The sequence below is a fragment of the Rhinopithecus roxellana genome, chromosome 6 (assembly GCF_007565055.1).
Source record: "Rhinopithecus roxellana isolate Shanxi Qingling chromosome 6, ASM756505v1, whole genome shotgun sequence".
NCBI lineage: Eukaryota > Metazoa > Chordata > Mammalia > Primates > Cercopithecidae > Rhinopithecus > Rhinopithecus roxellana.
Window position 1 is genome coordinate 80,233,119 of NC_044554.1, and position 27,866 is coordinate 80,260,984.

The 27,866-nt window shown below is 54.8% G+C and overlaps 1 protein-coding gene across 3 annotated transcripts; it reads left to right on the forward strand.

The window, feature by feature from the left end:
* Positions 1-660: 660 nt before the first annotated feature.
* Positions 661-23,486, forward strand: ZMIZ2 (zinc finger MIZ-type containing 2). Of its 3 annotated transcripts, none has more exons than XM_030932775.1 (19): positions 661-736; positions 8,626-8,737; positions 8,828-8,942; positions 9,348-9,550; positions 9,788-9,971; positions 10,257-10,517; positions 11,704-11,883; positions 12,562-12,639; positions 12,836-13,004; positions 14,428-14,572; positions 14,674-14,884; positions 15,806-15,911; positions 16,187-16,344; positions 18,075-18,142; positions 18,596-18,664; positions 18,992-19,236; positions 19,823-19,992; positions 20,080-20,322; positions 21,149-22,291. In XM_030932775.1, exons 2-19 carry the CDS (start codon positions 8,688-8,690, stop codon positions 21,254-21,256), a joined length of 2,763 nt encoding a protein of 920 aa, XP_030788635.1. In that variant the 5' UTR covers positions 661-736; positions 8,626-8,687; the 3' UTR covers positions 21,257-22,291. The 3 variants fall into 3 exon arrangements, with proteins under 3 accessions (XP_030788635.1, XP_030788634.1, XP_030788636.1); XM_030932774.1 differs by lacking the exon at positions 661-736 and adding an exon at positions 952-1,096 and having other exon boundaries at positions 21,149-23,486; XM_030932776.1 differs by lacking the exons at positions 661-736; positions 12,562-12,639 and adding an exon at positions 974-1,096.
* The last annotated feature ends 4,380 nt before the right edge of the window (positions 23,487-27,866 follow it).

Consider the following 27,866-nt stretch of genomic DNA (forward strand, 5'->3'; position numbering starts at 1 on the left):
TTTGAGAAAATGAAAAAGTCCTGGAGACGGATGGTGGTTGCACAAGAATGTGAACGTACTTGGTGCCACAGAACTACACTTGGAAACAGTTAAGATGGTAACTTTTACGTTATGTGTATTTTACCACAATTAAGAAAATTTAATTATGGGTAGTTGAGAGAATGTGGTCTTCCTCAACTTACGGTAGGAAAAGTCAAGAATAACTTAAAGGCTGATAATAGCATTTCAGAGGTCGAAACTGATCAGAGAGGCTAGACTAGCTCAATAGTGACTTTTTCCAGGAGTAGAACCGCTGGGAAGAGAGAACTGAGCAGTGAGGAAAGAGAACTTGTTAAGTTTGATTTTCTGCTTTAACGAGGGGCTTCCTGAGTCCCTTAATAAGATCCCCTCCCAAAAGAGGCACCCCGGATCTCTGCGTCTCTCAGTCATGTCCCCGCCCACCGGGCCAGAGCAATGGACTCCCAGGAGGCAGGGGAAGCGGGCGAGGCAGGTGGGGGAAGGGCGAGGACTCACGCTTCCTTTCCTCCTCCGCCGGGGCCCGCCCCAACCCTGGCCCCGCCCCGGCCCCCCTGGCTCCGCCTACTCCTCCCGACCCCGCCCCGGCACCTTGGCCCCACCGCCCACTCGGCTCCGCCCCGGCGTCCTGGCCCCGCCTCCGCCGCCCGGCCCCGCCCCGCTCCCGGCGGACTGCGAGCAGGAAGCGTGCGGTGGCTCTGCCGACGCCGCGTTTGGAAAGGTGTGGAGGGGGCTGGGGGCGCAGGTCGCGATCAGGCTGCGTCTCCTGCCCGCCCAGCCACCTGCGGCCCTGGCCCCACCCCGCCGCTTTGGGCCGCTCAGGTTCGCGGCCGCCCCCGCCCCGAGCGCAGGTTCGGGGCTCCGCTGCTCTGGCCTGGGAGGCGGGGCCGGCTGCGCGGCGTCATGCATATGCATGAACGGCGCGGCGGCGGCTCCATTGTGCCCTCGGAGCGGGCGGCGGCGCGATGGCGCGGGTGGCGGCGGCCCCGGGGCGGCGGGCGGCGCGGAGGGCGGGCTGAGCGCATGGAGCGGCGCGGGCCGGGGGCCGCCACGGCGAGGGGCCGGGCCAGGCCGGGCGGAGGTGAGCGGGGCCCTGGGGGTGGCCCCTGGCAACGCCGCCTGCGGGCAGGTGCGGGCCGACGGGGGCGGGCAGGTGCGGCAGGTGCGGGCCGGCAGGTGCGGGCGGGCAGGTGTAGCCAGTCGCCCAGGGCGCACCAGTTCGGTTGCGGCGCCGCGGTAGGGTTCGCAGCCGGGCTGGGGCTGAAGGCTCTGCCGCCCACCTGCCGGCACCTGCCACGCGTGCGTCGTGGTCTTGGGCAGCCTTGGCCCCGTGGGCGTCAGGGTCGTCCAGCCCTCCCCTGAGTCTTTGTTGGAGGCTGACCGAGGGGTGTAAGCGGCGCTCGGGGTTCTCCTGAGCGATGAAGGCTGGCCGGGCCTTCGCTCCAACCTGATCGTTCCTGGATCTGGGGCCAGGCAGTCTCACCTACATGGTACGCCCCTCCGCTCCCACTTACGTGCCCACCAACAGGGCGATGTGGGGGCCCGCTGAGGCCGTCACCTGGCTCACGGAGGAGCTGTTCCGCTCCTGGGCTGAACGACGCTGAGCTGCCAGCCCCCAGCTGGCAGTTTTGATGAGGACACCCCTTTCCAAACTGGACATACTGAAGCTCAGGCGTGAGGATGCCCTGCTCCCCTGAGGTGCCTTGTCTTCCCTAGTGCCAGGTGTCCTTCACCGCGGCACCCCCACCCGGTGCCTTGTTTACCCCTCCACCTACCCTGTCTCTCCTCCCATTCCCTGGACCCTCTGCCCTGCAGTGTTCCGCCTCTCCTTCTCCCTAGGGTACCCTCTTTCCAGTATTACAGAACATCCATGGTGGTGTCTTTAATTTGTGTCATCGCAGATTTCACAGGGACACACATAGAACATGTGACTTGGTCTGAGACCGTGGTGATTATAGATAGGATGGACACAGACTCACCACCAAGTTCTGGCAAGCTAGAACCAGAGAGCATCCCTTGATGCTTAGTGAAACAGGAGAAGTGAAGGAATCTTAACTTTCAGGGGTACTGACCTCTAGCCCTTGTCATGCCCAGGGGGTAGTTACAAGCTGGAAGTGTAAATGAAGAGAACAAGCAGATGACAGTTGCTGGTGTAGATTTCTGAAGGACAGGCCTAAGATGTTTGGGGAGCATCTTGATTATTGGGATTGAGCTCCCAAGGGCTGATGAGATGAAGGTGGTCATGTGTCCTCAGTCCTAGGATGCCACCAGAAACCCATCTTACACATTGTAAACTGATGCCAGGTTAAGGTTGTCCCTTCAGCTGTTCACTGAAACGTCTCATGCCTGGGCCATTGCTTATTCCTGGACTTTTTGATGAACCCCACATCCTGACTTAGCCCCACGCTTAGGCAGTTTAGTACTGTGGCCTTACAGGTAGAGGGGGCAGGACTTTCGGCTACCTGTACATATGAGCACCCCACTTTTTGCTACCAGGGACCCCGCTCCTGCCCCATTCCAGAGCCATCATTTCTTCAAGACCCTTTGACTCCATTGTCACCTAGGTTGGATCCTGACCCTGCAGTCTTGGAGACAGTGAGTCCTGATTTGTGACCTATTGAGAAGGGTTGCCTGCCACAGGGCCCACTTGCTGGTCCTGCTCCTAACTGACTAGGCAGGCAGAGAGGTGGCAGGGAACAAGGCTCAGGAGGTCAACCAGGAGACTTGGGGGTGCAGCTACTCTGGGACACTTGGGGAAGAGAGGTCTGGGTAGTGAGTTGTGTAGCTCTGTGTCTAGAGGAAGATGTGATCTGACCCCCAGAAAGCCTTGTGACCCTCTAGACTGACCTTGTTCATCTTCCAAGGGGTCCTAGTTTCCAGCTGGAGTTAGTTTACAAGGAAAGCGCCAGGCACTAAGACTCTTGGTGGGCATGGGCCTTGCCTGATCTGGAATCCAGATTCCAGGCTCCAGGCTTGTTCCCAGCCCAGACTCAGAGTCAGGAGATGGGAGGAGGATCTGCACACACACAACGTAGAAACACTTCCCTATGATCAGGGCCAGAGGGTCAAGGATACCAGACTTGGAGACTGGAAGTCTTTCTAAAGAGACTGTCCTCAGAGAGGAGACCAGAGGCATGAGTACGGGTCGGCAGGAAATCCCCCTGTGCAGTGAAGAGTAAGCTCAGAGGGAACTGGAAATTGTGGTCTCTGTCCACAGCAGAGAAGCATCGGGGTGGAATTCCCCAGGCCCATGTGACATAGGAGCCTGCTGTGGGCTCCTCCCCTCCCTGTACCTGCCCTGTGCCCCTTCTCCCCAGCTCACTGCATTTCCTAGATCTGAGGCTCTCAAACTATAGTTCCTGGACTAGCAGCAGCAGTAGCTGCAAACTTGTTAGAAATTACAGGCTTAGGCCCCAGCGCAGCCTACTGACTTCAGGTGGAGCTGGGCAGCCTGTCATCACCAGCTGCAAGCTGGTTTTGATGTGCTGTAGTTGAGCTGCTGCCCTAGGTAACCTAAAATGAGGCAGTTCTGCACGGAGTGCTGCCTGCACTTTGAGGCCTTTGACCAGGGGTTGGGGGAGGAGGCACCTCTGCTTGCCTGCCAGATTCCCTCCCTGTGCTTCTTGGGACAGCAAAGTGGCCAGGCCAACCCAACCAGCTTTCCAGTAGGGAAGGATTGTCACAGCAATTCTGCAGATACGGAAGACTGGTGGTAGCAGTTGCATTGTAATTAAACTTTTTATTTTGAAATTATTGGCTGGACACGGTGGTGCACACCTCTCAATCCCAGCACTTTGGGAGGCAGAGGTGGGTGGATCACTTGAGGTCAAGAGTTCAAGACCAGCCTGGCCAACGTGGGGAAACCTCATCTCCACTAAAAATACAAAAATTAGCTAGGCATGGTGGTGCACACCTGTAGTCCAGTTACTCGTAGGGAGGCTGAGGCAGGAGAATCGCTTGAACCTGGGAGGCGGAGGTTGCAGTGAGCAACCTGGGTGACCGAGCAAGATTCCATCTCAAAAAAAAGAAATGAAAGATTCATGTGCATTATAAGAAATGACACAGAGAGATTCATTCTACCCTTTACCCAGTTTCCCCCAATGGTAACATCTTGGAAAACTTTAGTGCAACATTGCACCAGGACACTACATTGATACAGTAAAGAGGTTACACCTGTTGCCCTTTTTTTTTTTTTTTTTGAGACGGAGTTTCACTCTTGTTGCCTAGGCAACAATGGACCTGGCTCCATTGCCAGTGAACACAAACCCCATGAAACCTGCTCTGCCCCCCGCGCCACACGGGTGAGTGTGGGCTCCTCTGCCCACCCCTCAGGCCCTGGGGTTGGGGGTGTCATTTCAGGACCCAGGCTTCAGTGCAATCGGCTCACTGCGATCGGCTCACTGCAACCTCTGCCTCCTGGGTCCAAGTGATCCTCCTGCTTCAGCCTCCTGAGTAGCTGGGATTACAGGCATCTGCCACCACGCCCAGTTAGTTTTTGTATTTTTAGTAGAGACAGGGTTTCACCATGTTGGTCAGGCTGGTCTCAAACTCCTGACCTTAGGTGATCCACCCACCTCACCCTCCCAAAGTGCTGGAATTACAGGCGTGAGCTACCACACCCAGCCTTTTTTGTTGTTTTTTGAGCCAGAGTCTTGCTCTGTCGCCCAGACTGGAGTGCAGTGGCATGATCTCAGCTCACTACAACCTCTGCCTCCTGGCTTCGAACGAATTCTCCTGCCTCAACGTCCCAGCACCTGCCACCACGCCCGGCTAATTCTTACATTTTTAGTAGAGATGGGGTTTCACCATGTTGGCCAGGCTGGTCTCGAACTCTTGACCTCAAATGGTCCACCTGCCTCAGCCTCCCAAAGTGCTGGGATTACAGGTATGAGCCACCACGCCCAGCCTGTTGCCTTCTTATATTCACGCCCACCTTCCTCCTGCCAAAATTATAGAAATGGAGAAGATATTAATACCTTTAGTACTTTTCTTCTTTACCCCCACATTTAACCCCTGGCAATCACCAATCTGTTCTCCATTTCCCTAATTTTGGTGTGTCATGTAGCCTCTTGGGATTGGCTTTTTCCACTCAGCATTAATTCTCTGGAGATTCATCCAGGTTGTTGCGTATATCAGTAGTTCATACCTTTATATTGCATCCGGGCTATGGATGTACCACCGTTGATTTAACTATTCATCCACTGAAGGACATCTGGGCTGTTTCCATTTTATGGCTATTACAAATAAAGCAGTTATAAACATTTGTGTACAGGTTTTTATGTGAACATAAGTTTTCATTTCTCTGAGATAAATGCGTACAAGTGCAGTTGCTGGGTCATAGTAGGGTAGCTGCTTGCTTAGTTCCATATGATACGGCCAGACTGTTTTCCAGAGTGGCTGTACATTTTACATTCCCACTAGTAATGTGTGAGAGATCCAGTTTCTCCTTGCCAGCATTTAGTGATGTCACTATTTTTTATTTTAGCCATTCTGATGGATGTATAGTGATATCTCACTGTGGTTTTAATTTGCATTTCCCCACTGACTGGTGATGCTGAGCATCTTTTCATATGCTTATTTGCCATCTGTATATTCTCTGGCAAAGTGTCTTTTTATGTGTTTTGCTTATTTTCTAATTGGAGTTTTTAATTTTAATTTTTTTTTTTAGTTTTGAGAATTTTTTTTTTTTTTTTTTCAATCATGGTTCACTCTGTCTTCCAGGCTGGAGTACAGTGGCATGACCATGTCTCACTCCAGCCTGCACCTTCTGGGGTCAAGTGATCCCCCACTGCAGCCTCCTGAGAAGCTGGCACTACAGGTGCATGCCACCACGCCCAGCTGATTTTTAAATTTCTTGAGGAGACAGGGGTCTCACTATGTTGCCCAGGCTGGTCTTGAACTCCTGGGCTCAAGCAGTCCTCCTGCCTCAGCCTCCCAAAGTGCTGGGATTATAAAGTGTGAGCCACCGGCCTGGCCAAGAATTCTTTATATGTTCTAGATACTAGTCCTTTGTTGGATATGCAGCTTGCAAATATTTATCCTGGCCTGTATCTTACCTTTTCATCCTCTTAGCAGGGCCTTTCACGAAGGAAAAATTTTAATTTTGATGAAGTCCAGTTTATCAATTTTTTTCTTCTATGGATCATGCCTTTGGTATCAGGTCTAAGAACTCTTTGGCCTAAATCGCAAAGATTTTCTCCTATGTATTTTCCTGAACATTTTATAGATTTATGTTTTACGGTTAAATCTAGAAACCATTTTGAGTTACTTTTTGTGTGAGGTGTGAAGTTGAGGTGTTTTGTTTGTTGTTTTGCTGCCCAGTTGCTCCACTGTCCCAGCACCATTGGCTGGAAAGGCTGTCCTTCATCCTTTGAATTGCTCTTGCACCTTTGTCAGACATCGTTTGGGCCTATTTGTGCAGATCAGTTTCAGACTCTCTGATCTCACCTGTTGGCCCATGGTTCTGCTCCCCTGTTGGTACCACACAGTTTTGATTACCATATCTATATTCTAAGCCCTAAAGTCTGTGTATGGCTGCTCAAGGCCCCACCCAGCAGCTCTGGGGAGGAGTTTCTGGCTGTTGGCAGGTTCTCTGTCCCCCAACATCAGTATTCCTGAGTCAGGCTGTGGGACTGGGATTGCCACCCCTACCTTGCCTGGCTGGGCCATCTCAGCTTCCAGGCCTGTTCTTGCCCAGAGTCCAGGTGCCTAGAGCCTTCTGGAGCCATCAGCCCCTGGTTTTCCTCACCCCTGCTTCCTGGGCAGGACTTGGACTGGGGGAGCAAGGGGAGGAGCATATGGGCCGGGAATCAAGTCTTGCCTGTCCTGAGGGTGTGAGGAAGTCCAGACCACCGCCCTCTCCCTCTTCCCTAATTGCTACCCCCTAGTCCCAGTGCTCGGTGGTGGGAAGATCCAGTGAAAGGCCACATGCTTAGACTCCCCAGGCAGAGCTTAGCTCTACGTCTCACCTGCTCTGGGGCCCTGGGCACACAGCTCGCCCTCAGAATCTCCAGGTCTATATTTTGAGGGATGAGGCTGTTCCTACCTCCATTGGTGAGGCCCTTGGTCAGCACAAGAAATGGCAGCCTAGATGAATGCGGGGCCACCCTCTCCTGGGGCACGGAGAGGTCATGTGAGTGCTGCGATGGCAGGATGGCATCAGTAGTCAGCACACCTCAGGTGGCATGTCTTTGTGTGTGGCAGCCTTGCAGGCCCTAAAAGGGAGTGATATCCAAGGCAAGCATGCCTGGGGACTCCTGAGAAACAGCTGAAATGGCTTCTCACACACCCACTGCTTGGCCTGTGCTGCAGCCAGTGTTCCTCTGTGGATAGCCCAGGCAGGCAGAGGTGGATGTGGCAGGTGGTCCTGGGAGTGTCAGGACGCAGGGTAGTGCCAGTGAGGGCCCTTCAGGGACAGTACAGGGGCAGGGCCCCAGGGGATGTCTGGGCCTGCTTTGGTAAGGGGCTTGCTTGTGGCAGTGTCGGAAGGCATGGCACTGGGAAGCAGACTGAAGGTGTGGTCACTTCCGTGGCTTGTTTACTAAATGGGGAGAGCAAACAGCATGGCACGTAGAAGTCCCATGGTGCCAGCACTGTGGTCCTGCAAGCGTCCTGCTGCATCTTCCCTGACACACCCTCTCTGCTGCCCTGTCCTGAGCACCAGATCCCTGGTATCCACTCAGCCCCATCTTGCAGAGTCGCTTCAGTGTCCCCCTAGCCCCTTGCTTAGAAACACTGGCCAAGTTGCAGTCCCTGCCAGGTCTGTGGGTACCCACCCTCCATCTATTGTGCTGTGTGTCCCTGCCCTCTCCTGGGGGTGTCATGGATGTGCCAGTGGGTCTGCGCGCCTGGCCCCTATGACCATATCAGCCTCAGGCCGCCCCCACTTGGTGGAATCTGGGTCAGTTCTGAGGTTCCGTGGCCTGCAGCCCTTCTGCTACCCTAAGGAGGGCCCTCTTGTTGAGAGGGGCTGCTAGCCACGGCCCAGGTTACTGGTCCCATACCCCATTTCAGGAGGTATCCTGCATGTCCCTCCCCAAGGCCAGGATGGAGGGTTGTTGGTTGACCACTGCACTCTCCTTGGCTTTCTCAGCCCCTGGCCTCCAGAACTGCCTATGCCCCTACCTGGGCTACTCAGGGTAGGCAAGACCTTGAGCAGGACCTCGCCCTGACTGGCCCTCTGTCCTTCACCCCAGGGCCTTCTGAGGGTTCCTGGCTACCGGCTTCTTTCTAAACCCCAGTTTCTACAGGGTAGCTAGGATTGTCCCTGGCTTTATATGGATGGCCAGGCCTCGGTGTGGGCGGGAGAGTGGGGAAAGTATTTGGAATCAGGAAGTCCATCTCTAGGGTTGATCCAGGGACTCCGGGTGGCAGGGCCTGGGTCAGAGATGGTTCATGCTGGCCTCCAGGCTGGGTTTGTTGGGGCAGAGCCTCACCAGAGTGGGTGGGGTGGGCCAGTACTAGGCTCCTCCATTGCCTTGCCTGTCATCAGAGCCCAGGGGTCCCTTACTGAGAAAGAGGTGGGGCCTGCTGGCACCGGGGTCCCTCCACCCTGCCGAAAGGGTCTCCTGGCTGCATCTCAGCTAATATCCCTTCCTTTCTGTCGGGCAGCCAGAGCAACTGAGTTCCAGATAAACACTGTCAGACCCGGCCTATAGGCTGCTCCATTGCCAATGAACTCCATGAACCCCATGAAACCTGCCCTGCCCCCCGCGCCACACGGGTGAGTGTGGGCTCCTCTGCCCACCCCTCAGGCCCTGGGGTTGGGGGTGTCATTTCTGGACCCAGGCCTTAGCAGCCTCTCTCCCTGCAGTGATGGTTCATTCGCATATGAGTCTGTGCCTTGGCAACAAAGCGCCACTCAGCCGGCTGGATCGCTGTCCGTGGTCACTACTGTGTGGGGAGTTGGCAACGCGACACAGAGCCAGGTAAGCACCCACTGGGGCCCCATCCCCGAGCAGACAGAGCCTCCCAGCGCTTGGCAGTGCTTGGTGCCTCCTCAGAGCTCTGAGAGATGAAGAGGCTGAGAGGTGAGGACAGAGAGGCTGAGGCATGACATGAGAATGGGGCCTCCTGAGTCCCCTAAGTCTTTGGACACTGGTTCTCTTTCCACGCCTGGTGTGGGATTTTCTTCTCCTGTCTTCACCTAGCCTTCACAGAATGCCCCAACCTACCTGTGGACAACTGCTTTCCCTGCTTCCCGTGCTATACCCCGTCCCCCCCACCGCTCCCCCAATCTGCTTGCCAGGCCTCTTGGTTTCTAGCACTTTGGAGCTGCTGCATGAAGCACATTGTTTGGCTGGTTCCCTTTGGTGATTCCTGCTTCCTCATAGGTTTTGGGGAACCCTATGGGCCCTGCAGGGAGTCCCTCTGGTGGCTCCATGATGCCTGGTGTGGCAGGGGGCAGCTCCGCCTTGACCTCCCCACAGTGCCTGGGACAGCAGGCGTTTGCTGAAGGCGGCGCCAACAAGGGCTACGTGCAGCAAGGCGTGTACAGCCGCGGGGGCTACCCTGGGGCCCCCGGCTTCACCACTGGGTAAGCAGGTCCCCTCACCTGGCAGGTATGCTAGGAGCCATCAACCTGGCAGGCACCTCAGAACTGTGGCGCTGATCAGCTGGACGTTCCCTCTCTGCTTCATCCCAGCTCCGACAGCTGTAGTGGAGGGTCTAGAAAGAATGGGCTCCCCCTGAGTGCTGCATGCCTCTGGGCTAAGCACGGTCCTGGCCCTCATGAGCCCATGCACAGAGTGTGGCGATCCTGTGTCTCCTACAGGTATGCAGGCGGCCCCGGGGGCCTGGGCCTCCCCTCACATGCTGCAAGACCCTCCACTGACTTCACACAAGCGGCAGCTGCTGCGGCTGTGGCTGCTGCGGCAGCCACTGCCACCGCCACAGCCACAGCCACCGTGGCTGCTCTCCAAGAGAAGCAGAGCCAGGAGCTGAGCCAGTATGGAGCGGTGAGCCCCCCTCAGCAGCTCCTCCCACGTGGCAGCCAGCCTGAGGGCCTGGGAGGAGGTACTCAGCCAGACAGTGGGCTCCAGGGACAAGCATGGAATATGCCAGGGCTCATGAGGCCAGTAAAAGAGAGATGTGAGGAAAGGAGTGAGGGTCTGAGGGGAGAGGTTTCTGGGGTGTCCTGTGAAAGGGTATGGTGCCCACATGGGTGGGTGGGTGGGTGGTATGCCTATCTTTTGGAGCCCTTTGTGTGTGGGACCTGGACCATTCTTTTTTTCTCTTCCTAGATGGGGGCCGGACAGTCTTTTAACAGCCAGTTTCTGCAGCATGGAGGTCCCCGGGGGCCTGGTGTCCCCACTGGCATGAACCCTACTGGCATGGGAGGGGTGATGGGCCCCTCTGGCCTCTCCCCCATGGCTATGAACCCCACCCGGGCAGCAGGAATGACGCCCTTGTATGCAGGGCAGCGCCTGCCCCAACATGGGTATCCTGGGCCTCCCCAGGCCCAGCCACTGCCCCGACAGGGGGTCAAGAGAACCTACTCTGAGGTGAGTGTCCAGGTCACCTAGTTTGGGACCTTGGGTACCAACTCCCTCACCCAGGCACTCTTTAGAACTGTGGTAAAGAGCAGGCTTCTGGCTGGGCGTGGTGGCTCATGCCTGTAGTCCCTGCACTTTGGGAGACCAAGGAGGGTGAATCCCTTGAGCTCAGGAGTTTGAGACCAGCCTGGGCAACATGGCGAAACCCTGCCTCTACAAAAATTAGCCTAGTGTGGTGGCATGTACCTGTAGTCAGAGCTCCTTGGGAGGCAGAGGTGGGAGGATTGCCAGAACCCAGGAAGTTGAGGGTGCAGTGAGCTGTAATCGCTCCCCTGCACTTCAGGCTGGGCAACAGGAGTGAGACCTTGTTTTTTTATTTTTTTATTTTTTATTTATTTATTTTTTTTGAGGCGGAGTCTCGCTCTGTCGCCTAGACTCGAGTGCAGTGGCCAGATCTCAGCTCACTGCAAGCTCCGCCTCCCGGGTTCACGCCATTCTCCTGCCTCAGCCTCCCGAGTAGCTGGGACTACAGGCGCCCGCCACCTCGCCCAGCTAGTTTTTGTATTTTTAGTAGAGACGGGGTTTCACCGTGTTAGCCAGGATGGTCTGGATCTCCTGACCTCAGGATCCGCCCGTCTCGGCCTCCCAAAGTGCTGGGATTACAGGCTTGAGCCACCGCGCCCGGCCAAGACCTTGTTTTTTTTTAAAAAAAAAGCAAAAGCCAGGCCTTGTGGCTCACGCCTGTAATCCCAGCACTTTGGGAGGCTGAGGCAGGTGAATCACTTGAGGTCAGGAGTTCAAGACCAGCCTGGCCAATGTGGTAAAACCCCCATCTCTACTAATAATACAAAAAATTAGCTGGGCATGGTGGCGTGCACCTGTAATCCCAGCTACTTGGGAGGCTGAGGCAGGAGAATTGCTCAAACCCGGGAGGTGGAGGCTGCAGTGAGCCAAGATTGTACCACTGCACTTCAGCCTGGGCAACAGAGTGAGACTGTCTTAAATTTAAAAAAAAAAAAAAAAGACTTCTGCATGTGAGAACTGCCTGTGCCTGACAGTGTCACGGCAGGATCTTCAAGGGGACTGGGAAATCTCCATTCCCCCAACCCTGCCACACATGAGACTCCGCTTTCCTTCTGGAACCAGCTCCCCTGATGCCTCTTTTCTCCCCTCGGGCATTTTGCCTCTTGTTCAGGTGTATCCAGGGCAGCAGTATCTGCAAGGAGGCCAGTACGCACCCAGCACCGCCCAGTTTGCGCCCAGCCCTGGGCAGCCCCCTGCCCCCTCCCCTTCCTACCCTGGGCACAGGCTGCCCCTGCAGCAGGGCATGAGCCCGTCCCTGTCTGTGCCCGGCCCCACGGGACTGCACTACAAGGTAGGGCAGGCTCCTCTAGGCCCTGTGCCGGGCTCCATGCTGAGTGCTGTGGGACAGGGGACCTTGGGGCAGTCCTGTCCTCAAGAGCGACAGGGTGGCTAAAGGGGCCAGCAGGGTGTGTAGGTCCATGTGTGCTCATGGACCACAGCTCTACAGGAGAGGGGAGATGGGGGGTGGGGGGGTCCTGACCAGTGTAAGAGCAGCTCCCGGGGTTTGGGATCCACTTCTGAAAGGACCCTTTACAAGATTAATATATCTCAGGGGTATCCAGTGCAGCAGGCAGGCACCCAAGACATTTGAATGTCCTTTATGGAAAAGTGTCCTCATTCCTTCTGCTTGCTGCAGAGAAATCCAGTGAGAGGACGGGCCCTCGCTGCTGGCCACGCACCCTTTCTGGGTGCATGGGCAGAGTGCACCTCCATGGGAGCCTGGGTGCGCCGGGTGGTGCAGCTGCGGGGAGGAGAGGAGGAGGGCTTAGTGTGCCTTTATCTTTTCAGCCCCTCCGACCTGTTTGATCATTTTCCTCTGTGGCTATGATTGCTTTAAGTAGTGTTACTTGTAGATTATTTGGAAAAATACAAGAGAGTGTAAAGAAGACCATGTGTGGTGGGCTTCTAGGGTCAGGTCCGGGTGGGGTCCGGCTAGAGCCCCAGGTGCATGCAGTTTTCTCTCCCGCAGCCCACAGAGCAGTTCAACGGGCAGGGCGCCAGCTTCAACGGGGGCAGCGTCAGCTACAGCCAGCCTGGCCTGAGTGGGGTAGGGGGCCTGGCTGGGCGGATGGGCTGGGAGGCTCACAGGGTGGGCATATGGAGAGAGGGCGACCGGGCAGGCACCCCTGGGGCTGCCTCCTGTCCACCTCTGTTATCAGTGGTTTCCAGTGGGTGCTCCGTGAACAGACTCCACTCCCATCCACCTGGCATTCTGCCTTGACTGTTTGTGCTCAACCCTACAGCCTACCCGTTCCATCCCGGGCTATCCCAGTTCCCCACTGCCAGGGAACCCCACACCACCCATGACCCCAAGCAGCAGCGTCCCTTACATGTCACCAAGCCAAGAGGTCAAGTCTCCCTTCCTGCCTGATCTCAAGCCCAACCTCAACTCCTTGCACTCATCGCCCTCTGGTAAGTCTGTCCACTCTTGGGACAATGGGATGACAAGGCCAGGGTGGGCATGGGGGAATCACAGGACTCCAGAGAGTCCTGTAGGATCTTGGGGGACAGGGGGTGGCTGCCATATCCCTAAGAAGAGGGCTGGGTGCGGTGGCTCACACTTGTAATCCCAACACTGTGGGAGGCTGAGCACAAGAGTTCAGGGTTACAGTGAGTATGATCTTGCCACTGCACTTCAACCTGGGTGACAAAGCAAGACCCTGTCTTTATTTTATTTTATTTTTTTTTTTTTTTGAGACGGAGTCTTGCTCTGTCACCCAGGCTAGAGTGCAGTGGCCGGATCGCAGCTCACTGCAAGCTCCGCCTCCCGGGTTCACGCCATTCTCCTGCCTCAGCCTCCCGAGTAGCTGGGACTACAGGCGCCCGCCACCTCGCCCGGCTAGTTTTTGTATTTTTAGTAGAGACGGGGTTTCACCGTGTTAGCCAGGATGGTCTCGATCTCCTGACCTCGTGATCCGCCCGTCTCGGCCTCCCAAAGTGCTGGGATTACAGGCTTGAGCCACCGCGCCCGGCCAAGACCCTGTCTTTAAAAAAAAAAAAAAAAAACCAAGGATTCCATCTTCTTAGAGACAAGTCGCTTAGTGCCAAGCCTTCACCTTTTTGTTCTGTTTGTGGGTTTCTTTGCAAAGAAGGCTGTGAAATTTCTCTCTAGAAAAATACCCCTGTGCACAGAATGTTGTATATAATTTCAGGGGATTTATGAATCAAAGTGCTGGGATTACAGGCTTGAGCCACCGCGCCCGGCCAAGACCTTCTCTTTAAAAAAAAAAAAAAAAAAAACCAAGGATTCCTTCTTCTTAGAGACAAGTCGCTTAGTGCCAAGCCTTCACCTTTTTGTTCTGTTTGTGGGTTTCTTTGCAAAGGAGGCTGTGAAATTTCCCTCTAGAAAAATACCCCTGTGCACAGAATGTTGTATATAATTTCAGGGGATTTATGAATCCCCCCGAAGCCCATTCCAGGGAGACCACAGCAGCAGAAGTTGGGGTCGTAGAACTCTAAACGGAGCTGTAGGGCAATTTGCAGATGGCCCTCACACACCTTGGCCTCCTAGTCTCTCTGAAAGCACTGGAAACAGCTTCTGTCTGGATTGGGGACATGTTCCCCTATTATGGTTTAGGGGACTTTGGGCTGGGCTGCTGAGGCAGGAGACAAAAGAGAACATCACGACCAAATGCCCAGGCCTCAGGAGAGATGCTGCCCGTGACCCCAGCCCCAGGGCACCACTCAGGCCTGCCGAGCAGTGCCTGACAGGAGGGGCTCCCTTCGCCAAGGTCCCTGCGGGGAAGGTGACTGGGAAGCCGCTGCCCTCCTTGAGTGGCTACAAGATGCTTCGGCTGGGGCAGCCCAGTTCACAGCCAGTGGCCTCTGCTTCCAGGAAGTGGGCCTTGTGACGAGTTGCGGCTGACCTTCCCTGTGCGCGATGGGGTGGTCCTGGAGCCCTTCCGCCTGCAGCACAACCTGGCTGTGAGCAACCACGTCTTCCAGCTGCGAGACTCAGTCTACAAGACCCTAATGCTGAGGTGAGCTCCGCCTGGCCCCCAGCTGACCCCCACGTGGCTCTGTTCCTCCTCCCACACTCTCAGGGCCCGTTTTCTGGGTGTCCACCCATCTTCCTAAGCAGGCCTGACCTGGAGTTGCAGTTCAAGTGCTACCACCACGAGGACCGGCAGATGAACACCAACTGGCCAGCCTCGGTGCAGGTCAGCGTCAATGCCACGCCGCTCACCATCGAGCGCGGCGACAACAAGACCTCACACAAGCCACTCTACCTGAAGCACGTGTGTCAGCCAGGCCGCAACACCATCCAGATCACCGTCACCGCCTGCTGCTGCGTGCGTGTCCTGCGGCGCCGTGGGGGCGGTGCCATGGGGTGGGGCGGGGTGTGGGCGGGGCCTGGCCCAGCGGCACAGTGGGAGCGGAGCCAGGACATGGGCGGGCCGCCGCCTCCTGCTGTTTTGCTGCCTGCTGCCTGCTGTAGCGTGTGTGCCCCCTTGGGGGATGGAGAGCAGGCCATGGGGGCTTTATTATTTCAGAAAAATGCATTGCTTCTCCTTGTTACTGCCTTGTATTTCCATTTTAATCTGTCATCCTTGCCCTTTAGGAAAGCGATTCAGTAATACACCCTAGCTGTTTTCCAGTTAGAATAAATTGACTAGATTTGATGGTCACATTAATTATGTAAGAGAAACCAGGCTGTGCAGAAAGCTCATGGAGCTCGGAGTCCCCAGCTGATCAAGCATTACCGGTTCTAGCAAGCATCAGGGTCACCCTTGGGCTAGAGGAGAAAGGGACGGCTTATGAGTGCACTAGTCAGCCTGGGCGTGAGGGCCTTGGGGACGGGGTGGCCACACACCACAGTTCTATGGGATATGGCAGATGTCAATACAGACCCAGCATCTGTGACTGTGGATGTGCGAGCAGGGGGACGTTCAAGGGGACTTGAGGTGATTCTCTCAATGGAGAGGTGGTGACTGGGTGATGATTAGACAGGCAGGAGGCCCAGCACAGCTGCAGAGATGGGTACAAGTGTGGGCAGGGCGCTGAGGCCAGGAAAGGCAGCTGGATGGGACCAAGCCACTGAGGAGTGTCACTGGCTGACCCACCATGCCCAGCCCACCCTGCCCTCAGCCTTGTCCCTCCCCCACCTGGCAGCCCCTGACACACACTCCCCAGCACACCCTTTACCTGGCCAGGGTGGCCCCTAGCCCAATTCCTCTCAACGACACCAACGACATCCTCCCATTGTTTTGCAGTCCCACCTCTTCGTGCTGCAGCTAGTGCACCGCCCGTCCGTCCGCTCAGTGCTGCAGGGCCTCCTCAAAAAGCGCCTCCTGCCTGCCGAGCACTGCATCACCAAGAGTGAGTAGCCCCTGCCCCTCAGCTGCCAGGCAGCCATCCACACTCTATGTGGCCCATGCCCAAGCCAAACAAGCCTCCTTGTGGGCACCTCCTCATGCCACACCAGGTCATCTCCTTGGACAGGTGGCTCTGCGTTAGGGGCAGTGGTTAGCTCCAGGTGGCCCCTCAGAGTTGTCAGTGGGTCAGTGAGTGGGTCCCTGCCTGGTTGGTATCCCCATTCACACCTCCCCATCTTGAGGACCCTTTACTCAAGTCCATTACCTTGTTGATGTCAGTAAAGCGGAACTTCAGCAGTGGTACCATCCCTGGCACCCCTGGGCCCAACGGAGAGGACGGGGTGGAGCAGACAGCTATCAAGGTGTCCCTGAAGTGCCCCATCACCTTCCGCAGGATCCAGCTCCCCGCCCGAGGTCATGACTGTCGCCACATACAGGTAGGTGGTTACTGCAGAACCTTGGCGGAATTTGCTGCTGCTAAAATATCTTGAGTCAATACATCAGTGTCATTCTCTGGACAGACATGAACTCTAGTGCCTTGGCTGTCAGGCTGACAGGACAGGCCTCCCCCATCAAGGAGGCAGGTGGGCCTGGCTCCCCCAAGACTAGGCTATTTTTTCTTCCAAATATAATTATCATTTTACTAACTTTTTTACTGCCTGCTTCATTATGGGTTTAAGTTTTTTTTTAATTTTTATTTATTTATTTATTTATTTATTTTTGAGACATACTCCCGCTCTGTCGCCCAGGCTGGAGTGCGGTGGCGCAATCTCGGCTCACTGCAAGCTCTGCCTCCCAGGTTCACGCCATTCTCCTGCCTCAGCCTCCCGAGTAGCTGGGACTACAGGCCCCTGCCGCCACGCCTGGTTAATTTTTTTGTATTTTTTTTTTAGTAGAGATGGGGCCCACCATGCCCAGTTAATTTTTCATATTTTTTTTAGTAGAGACGGGGTTTCACCGTCTTAGCCAGGATGGTCTCGATCTCCTGACCTCATGATCTGCCCACCTCAGCCTCCCAAAGTGCTGGGATTACAGGCGGGAGCCACTGCATCCGGCCAAGAGTTCACGTTTTGAAAGGCATAAGGTTGCAGGGTCCAGTCTTCCTGCCCTACCTGCAAGGGTGACCATCGTTAGCGTGTCTGTCTTTGCAGAAATACTGTGAGTATGGACAAATAGATGCACAGCCCACTGTCTCTGTGGTTACATAGTGGTCCCTATTGCACACACTGCTCTGTGCTGTCATTTTTCTTCGTGTAACACCATGTTCTGAGGCCGGGTGCGGTGACTCACGCCTGTAATCCCAGCACTTTGGGAGTCCAAGGCGGGTGGATCACAAGGTAAGGAGTTCGAGACCAGCCTGGCCAGCATGGTGAAACCCTGTCTCTACTAAAAATATAAAAATTAGTTGGGGCATGGTGGTGTGTGCCTGTAATCCCAGCTACTCGGGAGGCTGAGGTAGGAGAATCGCTTGAACCCGGGAGGCAGAGGTTGCAGTGAGCTGAGATCGAGCCACTGCACTCCAGCCTGGGCGACAGAGCGAGACTCTGTTTCAAAACAAAGCAAAACAGGCCGGGCGCGGTGGCTCATGCCTGTAATCCCAGCACTTTGGGAGGCCGAGACGGGCGGATCACAAGGTCAGGAGATCGAGACCATCTTGGCTAACACGGTGAAACCCTGTCTCTACTAAAAATACAAAAAAAAAAAAAAAAAAAAAAAAAAACTAGCCGGGCGAGGTGGCGGGCGCCTGTAGTCCCATCCGGAGGCTGAGGCAGGAGAATGGCGTGAACCCGGGAGGCGGAGCTTGCAGTGAGCTGAGATCCGGCCACTGCACTCCAGCCCGGGAGACAAAGCAAGACTCCGTCTCCAAAAAAAAAAAAAAAAACAAAGCAAAACAAACAAAAACACCATGTTCTGGAAGTGGGTCCTAGTCAGCACAGCTGCCCAATTCTTGCTTTGGCCACATGGCATTCCAGTCCCAGTGAGAGCTGTTTGGGCTGTTCCCAACCTTGATCCATTAGAATGATGGTGCAGGGAAAACCTGGTAAATGAAGTATCTCAGATATGCATCTAAATAAGTCACACATTCCTGAAAATGGATTGCAGAGTGACCAGGTCTTCCCTGTCCTGCCCACAATGAGAAACTGACTTTCTCCCCATCTCTCTGTAGTGCTTTGACCTGGAGTCGTACCTGCAGCTCAACTGTGAGCGGGGGACTTGGAGGTGTCCTGTGTGCAAGTGAGTCTCAGATGCAGCGTGTGATGGGGGAGGAGCTGGTGCTTTTAGAGGCTTTCATGGGTGGAATCTCCAATGGCATCATCAAAGACACAAGCCTGGTGGGAGAAGTCGCCACATGGACTGGGATTGTGCAGCTCAGTGCAGAGAGCTCGTATAGGGTGGCCTTACGCAGGGTCATCTCATGCAGTCATCTTGTGCAGAGTCACTTCATACAGGGTCACCACATGCACAGGATCACCTCTTATTATCACCTCACACGAGGGTCAGTCGTACAGGGTCACCTTGTACTGTCACCTCACACAGGGTCAACTCACACAGAGTTACCTTGTTCAGTTGCCTCACACAGGATTGCCTCATCCTGGGTCACAGCTGACAGGGCTGAGAAATGACAGGGCCTGTGCCCAGGACAAGGTTGTGTAAGGTCTCTGAGCTGTGTCCCTTTTTTCCCCACAGCAAGACAGCTTTGCTGGAGGGCCTGGAGGTGGACCAGTACATGCTGGGCATCCTGATTTATATTCAGAAGTAAGCATCCTCTTCCTGTGATCCCTGCATCTGTGGCCACTGGAGGGCAGCCCCAGGACGTATAGGGGGATGTCCCTTGCCAAGTGCAGCTTTCCAGCCTCTTTCCAGCATGGAGCAGGCTGCATTCCAGGCCAGAGACAGCGTGTGTGTCCTACCTGAGTGTTGGTGCTGGGCCCAGCGTCCTGCTGGGCGTGGAAGGTGCTGGGTGGCAGCAAGCATTTGATGGGGGGAAACTGCCTGAAAACTTAGCCCAGGGCTGGGAGGGGCAGTGGGTGCCGGGTCAGCAGCAGGCCAGGAGGTAACCATTCCCCACATGTCCCTGCCCAGCTCTGACTATGAAGAGATCACCATCGACCCCACATGCAGCTGGAAGCCAGTGCCCGTGAAGCCTGACATGCACATCAAGGAGGAGCCGGACGGGCCGGCACTGAAGCGCTGCCGCACCGTGAGCCCCGCCCACGTGCTCATGCCCAGCGTGATGGAGATGATCGCCGCCCTGGGCCCCGGCGCTGCCCCCTTTGCCCCCCTGCAGCCCCCCTCAGTCCCTGCCCCCAGCGACTACCCTGGCCAGGGTAAGTACAGCAGGCTAGCCTTGAACCTCAGATGACCCTGGGCATATGGCCCCCCTCCCCAGATCAGTCTCCTCACCTGCAAGAATGTGGCTATGCAGGTTGCACACCTAGGTTATCAGTGTTTCCACACAAAACATGCCGTGGGACACCTCCCGCCCCTCCCATCTCAGGGACGTGGCGGTGAAGGCATAGTCTCGGCTGTGGTCCTAGGAAACAGACAGTGGGGCTTCCACCCTTCCTTCCCCCTGTTTGGAGTAAGGGGCTCTTGGCTGGAACACCTCCACAGACTGGCCCCATCTGGGGCCCCCCTCTGGGACCCACCTCACACGCGTGGTCCGTGCGTTTGTGGCTGCTCCCATTCCTATAACCTCCGAGACCTTCACTCCTAGGAATGTCCCAAGGCCAATTCCCTTGGCAGCAATGAGAAGAAATGCCCTTTTCCAAATAGTGACTTCTGCAAAACCCGCTGTTGTTTGTGGGTGAGCACTGCAAGTCCCACCCATGCCACAGCAAGCCTCCCTCCTGGCCCCTCTGCCAGCGGTAGCCTTCCCCAGCCCTCACCCAGGCCCCAACTCTCCTCTTGCAGGTTCCAGCTTCCTGGGGCCTGGAACTTTCCCTGAGTCCTTCCCGCCCACCATGCCCAGCACCCCAACCCTTGCTGAGTTCACCCCGGGGCCACCCCCCATCTCCTACCAGTCTGACATTCCCAGCAGCCTCCTGACTCCAGAGAAGTCTACCGCCTGCCTACCAGGCCAGGTCAGTGCCATGCCAAGAGGCCAAGGGGGCCTGTCTCCCCAGGGAAGCCCCTGAGCTGTTTTAACAAGTTCTTCTCTGTGTCTTCAGATGGCACCAGCAGGTCACCTGGACCCCACTCACAATCCTGGGACACCAGGACTACACACCTCCAACCTTGGGGCCCCTCCAGGTCCCCAGGTGCACCATTCAAACCCTCCCTCAGCGTCCCGGCAGTCCTTGGGCCAAGCGAGCTTAGGGCCCACAGGCGAACTGGCCTTCAGTCCTGCCACAGGCGTGATGGGGCCCCCCAACATGTCTGGAGCTGGGGAGGCCCCGGAACCAGCTCTGGACGTGAGTACCAGGCCCCATGCCAGGGAGTGTGTGGGAGCCAGGGCTAGAGGTGGTGTGTCTGTTGTCCCTGGGTTCCGAGTGTGTTGTGGAAGGGAAGACAGTGACCCCTCAGAGAGCCGGTCAGATAAGGTCAACTAAATGCAGCTTTTGTTCACGAGTTAGATACCTGGAGTAGCTGTAGGTGAGATGCGATGTAACACATTTGTGTTCATGAGGGGCCTGGATGTCATACGGGCGGACACAGAGTCCTCAGAGGAGACTGCGCTAGAAGCTGACAGCGCGGTCCTTTGAGTCAGATTTCATCTGTCCATTTGCTCAGTAGCCCTGGGCCTTGACTCACAGGTAGAATGGGAGTGCACACTCAGTACATGAAAGACAGAACTGACTGTCCCTGGACCATAATAGAAACTCATTGAAGTTCAACATGAAAAAAGTTAGGAAGAACAGCTCTAAGCAGAAAATCCCAGGGGCATGGAATTCCACCACCAGCATTCACCTTGGGGAATCACGGTGGGGATCCCCAAGCAGGCCGGTGCACAGAGAATGTGTGGAGTGGCTGTGCTCCCTCACATCCCATTTCCTGGTGGTACTGAACAGCATGTTGCGAGCTGTTCTGGCCTCAGCAGCCTTGCAGGGAGGTCCTGGGGGTGGCATGTGCCTCCTTGAGCACATGAAGGCCTATAGTGGGGCCCCGCACCTAGCCTGTGTGTGGGGAGGGGCTGCTTAGCATTCCCACTGCACCTGGGTGGGATGTGGTGACAGGATGGTCACTCAGGTGTGGCCAGTCAGTGACCAAAGCTGCTAACATAGTTCACTTTGTCCTCAGCTGCTCCCAGAACTGACCAACCCTGATGAGCTACTGTCCTACTTGGGACCGCCCGACCTCCCCACAAACAACAATGACGACCTGCTCTCTCTGTTTGAGAACAACTGATCCTGTGTTTACCCCAGGCCCGGCGGGGACACGCTCACAGTTGTCACCACAGCCCTGCTCTTCATGCCCAGCCCCCTGGGACACCCGGTGGTCTCTCCCAAACCTCCCCCAAAACACACCTGGAGCCAGAGCCTTCTGCTGCCAGCCCTGTGCTCGATTGGAGGGGCTCCCAGCCCGGCAGCCCTCGCCACCTCCCTCTACCAAGCCTGCTGCTGCAGAATGGTTTTTGCTGAGGTGCCCCTGCCCAGCCCTCTCCAGCCTTGTCCACGCACACCTCACACCCCTGGTCTCACAGCCTCACACCTTGTCCTTCCACCCCTGCCTGCCCCCGCCCAGCCTGCTTCTTGTCCAGCATTGATCCTTCTGTTTCAACAACTCCACTGGGCAGAGCTGGGCATCTGGTGGGGCTGGCTCTGTCCCCTGCGTCTTTGGCTCCAGTGGTCCCTGTGCCTGGCAGTCCAGCTCTTGGAACCTCGCTGAATGGCAGCTTCTTGGGGGCCTGGAGCTCTGGCAGCCCAGCCGTGTGTCGTGTCAGGTTCCTCTCCCCACCCCAGCTTCAGGCAGAATCCTCGGGGTGGGGGAGCTACAAAGCACAACAATGTACATAGTGTAGAAACACTAACAGCTGGGAAAGGGGAGCCAGCTGTCCAGCCAGCATGTTCCTGTTGTACAGCCCGGTCTCCCTGTGCATTCTGCTCCTTCCCATGTGCAGACAGATCAGGGAGGAACCTCCAGTGGGTGGGGGACAATGAGCTTCAGCCCGGCCGAGGCGGCTGGGTGGGCTCTCAGATTCAGCTCTGTGTAAAGATTCTCTAGCGGGCTGCGCTCCCAAGTTTCCCGTCTCTGTGAAAGTGAAGAATTAGTACAGCTGTGTTTTTTAAAGCCACCTCTCCATCTCCACCCCATGGTTCCACACCCAGGTGGGGGAGGAGGAAGCCACTGCATCTGTTGGCTCGGCCCCAGCCTGTGCGAGCAGGGCACCGGGGCTGTTGTGTCTTCTGTCTGTGCCGATCTCTATTAAAGGACTCCCTCTTGGTGGGCCTGGCCGAGTCCCTCCTTCATGCTCCCAGGGACTATTTTCTCCCCTGTAAGCCAGCGACCTGCCTAAAGCTTGGGCCTCTGTGCCTGCAAAGCCTGTGCAGGCTCTAGGGGCCGGGTCGACCTTCCAGTGGCTTTTGGGACCCCAGGTTGAGCTCTGGATGTTCCAAGCCAAGGCTCAGCTATTCCCGCCCCATAGTAAATTTCCTTTTCCGTGGAATTTTCCAAGTTGGCTTCAGCTGAAGAGCTATTCTGTGAAGCGTTCCAGGCTTGCCCAGGAGAGACATTTGCCACTATGTCACCTTATCTGGGCTTGCCCTGGGGCACTGAGCCAGCTGTTTGGCAGCCTCAGCCCAGCCAGGGGCTCCTTCTCAGTTCTTGTCCCCGGGAGGCCTCTGCTTGTCACTTACCAGAGATTGCAGAGGTGTGTCCTGCCTACCATCTGCCTGTCCAGCTTGGTGGGGGACCGGGTCACCCTTTCCTCCTGTCCTGGGCCCCATCCTTGAGGGCCTTCCCAGCCAGCCAGCAGGAGAGGCAAGAACTGGGGGAACATGGGAACCTAGGGGAGAAGAGGGAGTACTGGGCATCCTCAGGCTGGCGGCCAAGGCCTGCCCCTTGAGGCACTAGAGGAGGGCATCTGTCTGTGGGAGCCCAGAGGCTGCAGGGAGGAGAAGGAGGGAGGTGTCTGGTGTGAGCATTGTCCCTGCAACATTTGGGACCACACAGGTGGGCTTCCTTGTTTCCTGACAGAGTCTCTGTTTCCAGCTCTTCTGCCCTCTCTGGACGAGGGAACAGAAGTGGAGGAAACAAAAGAAGCAGCAGTGCACACACTCCTGGCGCTGGGTGTGGAGACAGCCCAGTGCTGTCCCACTCAGCCATGGCCTGATCCAGGCCCCGGGCCCTGCTTTCTTGGGTGTCAAACAACTGTGTCCTGAACATCTGATGCACCACTTGCCCTACCTGTTGCAAACGTGATGCTCCTGGATGGAGTGGAGAAACCGGAAGACTGGGACAAGCAAAAGGCTGCAAACAACCCAGAAGCCCATCCTCAGAAGGCTGGAGAAATGATAGAAGAACGCGTGGGCACCGTGGCCCTGTGCTCCGTCACGAACACATCTCAGAAACAATGTGGGGTGAAAAAGCAAGACAGGTCATACAGTATGACGCCATTTTTATAAATCTCAAAACCAAATACGTATGGGATTCATACCCAGGTGCTAAAGTCACCAAGGAGGGCAGGGAGTCAGTACGACACAGTACTCACCCGTGGGGAGGGGACGGGACCGCGCTCAGAGAAGAGCAAAGATGCTGGAGGTTCTGAACCTCAGGGTCAGTGGTGGCTTCGTGGGTTTCACTTTATTGTACCTTCTGTGTTGCACGTTTTCTTGTGCATGTGCCAAGTATTACATAAAAACCAAAAGGCTGACCAGACCTAACAACGCTCCACCCAACAGCAGCAGAGCACACGTTCCTAAGTGCACAGCGAACATCCTCCAGGACAGACCACATGTTAGTGTACAAAGCAAGTCCCAGTAAATTAGAGATCGGAATCCTGCAAACTACCTTCTCCAATCACGATGGAATAAAACCGGAAATCTATACCAGAAGGAAAATGAAAATTCACACATACATAGAAATTGAACACACTTTTTAACAACCAAAGGGTCAAAGGAGAAGTCACTAGGAAAATTAGAAAAGAGAGATGGATAAAAATACAACATACCAGAACTTAAGGAATGAGGCAGAAACTAAGGGAAATTTATAGCTGCAAATACCAACATTTAAAAAGAAGTGACATCTTGGCTGGGTGTGGTGGCTCACATCTGTAATCCCAGCACTTTGGGAGGCTGCGTCAGGCAGATTGCCTGAGGTCAGGAGTTCGAGACCAGCCTGGCCAACAGGGTGAAAATCTGTCTCTACTAAAAATACAAAAATTAGCCAGGCGTGGTGGCTCACACCTATAATCCCAGCTACTCATGAGGCTGAGGCAGGAAAATTACTTGAACCCAGGAGGTGGAAGCTGCAGTGAACTGAGATCATGCCATTGCACTCCAGCCTGGGCAACAGAGTAAGACTCTGTCTCAAAAAAAAAAAAAAAATTCCTAGAAAGATACAAATGACCAAAAGTGTCCCAGGAAAAACAGAAAATCTGAACAGGGCCAGGCGCAGTGGCTCACACCTGTGATCCCAGCACTTGGGGAGAACTAGTGAGGTAGGAGGATGGCCTGAGGCCAGGAGTTCGAGACCAGCCTGGGCAACAGAGACCCTGCCTCTACAAAAACTTTAAAAATAAATCGGGTATGATGGCATGTGCCTGAAGCCCCAGCTACTTGGGAGACTGAAGCAGGAGGATAGCTAGAGCCCAGGAGTTCAAAGCTGCAATGACCTATGATGACATCACTGCACTCCAGCCAGGATTGAGGCAGAGACAGAGACCTTACCTCAAAAAAAGAAGAAAAATGAAAATATCTGAACCAGCCTAAAACACATAGGTAGAACCAGTCATCAAAAGCTTCCCAACAAAGAAAAGCCCAGGACCAGATGGTGAATTCTACCAAACACTAAAGAATGGACAGAAATCCCCAAATTATCCCAAACATTGCAGAGGAAAAAACACTTCCTAACTCCCCCAACTCATGTGAGGGGTCAGCTTCGCTCCCTTCAGTCCCTCCCACTCTGCCCCAGCTCCCTCCAGTGGCCCTCCCCAGCAGGCAGTGGCCCCCACCTCTGCCCCATGTAACTCTACCCACTGTGGGTCTCCTCCTTGCCACCCTTCCAACCTTCCAGGCTTTGGTAGCCATTGAGACAGCCCATCCTGCCTGCCCTGGATGGGAGGGCAAGACTTGACTGGCTCTGGATGGTCTGTCACCCAAGTTGCTTCAAAGAGAAGCCAGGGACATCAGTGCAGTCGGATGCACAGTGCAGTAGGTTTTGGTAAGTGCACACGCTTGTGTACCTGCCCTTCGAAACCTGACAGGAGAGACCAGCCCGCACCCCACCCCAGGTCATCACTGTTCTGGCCCCTGTCACCAGAGATTAATTTTGCCCTTTCGGAAACTTTATGTCAGTGAATATTAGAGTGTGCCCTACTGTTAACTGGTCCTTAAAGTTTCTATGTTTATTTTCTTTTTTTTAAGATGGAGTCTTGCTCTGTCACCCAGGCTGGAGTGCAGTGGCATGATCTCGGCTCACTGCAACCTCTGCCTCCCGGGTTCAAGCGATTCTCCTGCCTCAGCCTCCTGAGTGGCTGGGATTACAGCCTTGCGCCATTACACCTGGCTAATTGTAATTTTAGTAGAGATGGGGTTTCACCATGTTGGTCAGGCTGGTCTCGAACTCCTGACCTCATGATCCACCTGCCTCGGTCTCCCAAAGTGCTGGGATTACAGGCGTGAGCCACCATGCCTGGCCTTTTTATTTTCATTTAACTGTATATTGTTCTTGTTCATTCTCTCAGTTACCACCTAGAAGGGAGGATTAATGGGTACCCTTCCCCAACGTCCTATACCCCAGCTCTTCTCTGACCAAGTCTCGAACTCTTTCATGGTACATTAGCCAGGACTCGATAGGTTGCAAGTGACGGTGACCGATTCAAACCATCTAAGAAAGGAAGGGCCTCAAAATAGCAGTCCTGAAAGGGCCCCAGAGGCAGCTGGACATGAATAGACATCCTTTCAGGATGACCTCTTGGCCTCTGTGTGTGAGTTTCACCCTCAACCAGCTGCTTCTGTGAACTTGAGATCCAAGCTCCGGAGCCTCACTTCTCATTAATTCACCCCAGAAAAGAGGTGATGATCACTATCCTTCTGGTTCCAAGTTTAAAATCCCAGGGATGGGCTCTGGTTGACTCAACCAGGTAGGGACCCACCCACACAGAGTGGGGTCAGGAGAACTGCCCGAAAGAAGGGAAGTAGTTATCACAAGAGGGAGTACAGAAGGCCTCCCATTGCCTTGGGATGCAGCCCTTGCCTGCTCCCAGTAGTCTCCATATTACCCAGTTCCTGCCCATCTACCTTCTGGGTCAGGCTTCGGCTGAGATGTCATTCCCGGGGGAACCCTCTGCTTCCAGGACAAGTCAGGGCCTCCTCCTGAAGCCTTGATTCACTTTGTGGACTGCCTTTCATGGTTCCCATCATAGCTGATCAGTTAAACAGTGCTGTGATTGTTCTTCCCACTTTTTTAAAAATTTATTTATTTTTTAGAGATGGCGGGGGTGTCACTCCGTCACCAGGTGGAGTGCAATGGTGCAATCACAGCTCACTGCAGGCTTGACCTCCTGGGCATAAGCACTCCTCTCATCTCAGCCTCCCGAGTAGCTAGGGCCACAGGCTTACACCACCACGTCCGGCTAATTTTTTTTTTTTTAAGCCGAGTCTCACTCTGTCGCCCAGGCTGGAGTGCAGTGACGCCATCTCGGCTCACTGCAACCTCCACCTCCTGGATTCAAGCGATTCTCCTGCCTCAGCCTCCCGAGTAGCCGGGATTACAGGCGTTTGCCACCAAGCCCGACTAATTTTTGTATTTTTAGTAGAGATGGGGTTTCACCATGTTGGCCAGGCTGGTTATGAACTCCTGACCTCAAGTGATCCCCCTGCCTACGCCTCCCAAAGTGCTAGGATTACAGGAGTGAGCCACTGCACCCGGCCCCGGCCCCACACTCTTTAATAAAGTTAAGGAATGCAATGGTAAGTGCAGTGGCTCACACCTGTGCAGTGACTCACACCTGTAATCCCAACACTTTGTGAAGTAAAGGCAGGAGGATCGCCTAAATCCAGAAGTTCAAGACCAGCTTGGACAATAAAGTGAGACCCTGTCTCTATAAAAATTTTTTTTTAATTCGCCAGGTGTGGTGGAGCACACCTGTGTAGTCCCAGCTACTTGGGAGGCTGAGAAGGGATGATCACTTGAGCCCAGGAGTTTGAGGCTGCAGGGAGCTATTTTGGTGCCACTACACTATAGTCTGGGTGACAGAGCAAGACTCAAAAAAACAACAAAAATAAAAATAAATTTAAAAGAATAGTGCAGTGAGCACCCACATAACCTTGAGATTCACCAATCTGTCTCTAAAAAACCAAAATAAAAATAAAATTAAAAGACTAGTGCAGTGAGCACCCACATAACCTTGAGATTCACCAATTGTTAACATCTTGCCACATTTGCTCACATGCTCTCTCTCTCTCCATATGTCTATTTTTATATGCACACAGTTTTTTTTTTGTTGTTGCCAACTTTGGAAAGTAAGTTGCAGACAAAATAAATACTTCATCTCTAAATACTTCTGTATGCATGTTGGAAAAAAATTTAACTTTTATTTTTCCCTTTATTTTTTTTTGTCTGAGACAAATTCTTGCTCTGTCACCCAGGCAGGGGTGCAGTGGTGCACTCACAGCTCACTGAAGCCTCCACCTCAATCCTCCTACCTCAGCCTACCAAGTAGCTGGGACTCCAGGCACATGCCCCCACACCTGGCTATTTTGTGTGTGTGTGTGTGTGTGTGTGTGTGTGTGTGTGTGTGTGTGTGTGTGTAAAGACAGAGTTTCATGCTACTGCCCAGGATGGTCTCGAACTTCCG

Coding starts and splice junctions, on each gene's coding strand:
- ZMIZ2 (XM_030932775.1), top strand. CDS start 8,688: ATGAACTCCATGAACCCCATGAAACCTGCCCTGCCCCCCGCGCCACAC. Junction 9,551..9,787: donor GCCCCCGGCTTCACCACTGG/GTAAGCAGGTCC, acceptor TGTCTCCTACAG/GTATGCAGGCGGCCCCGGGG. Junction 20,323..21,148: donor CCCCGGAACCAGCTCTGGAC/GTGAGTACCAGG, acceptor CTTTGTCCTCAG/CTGCTCCCAGAACTGACCAA.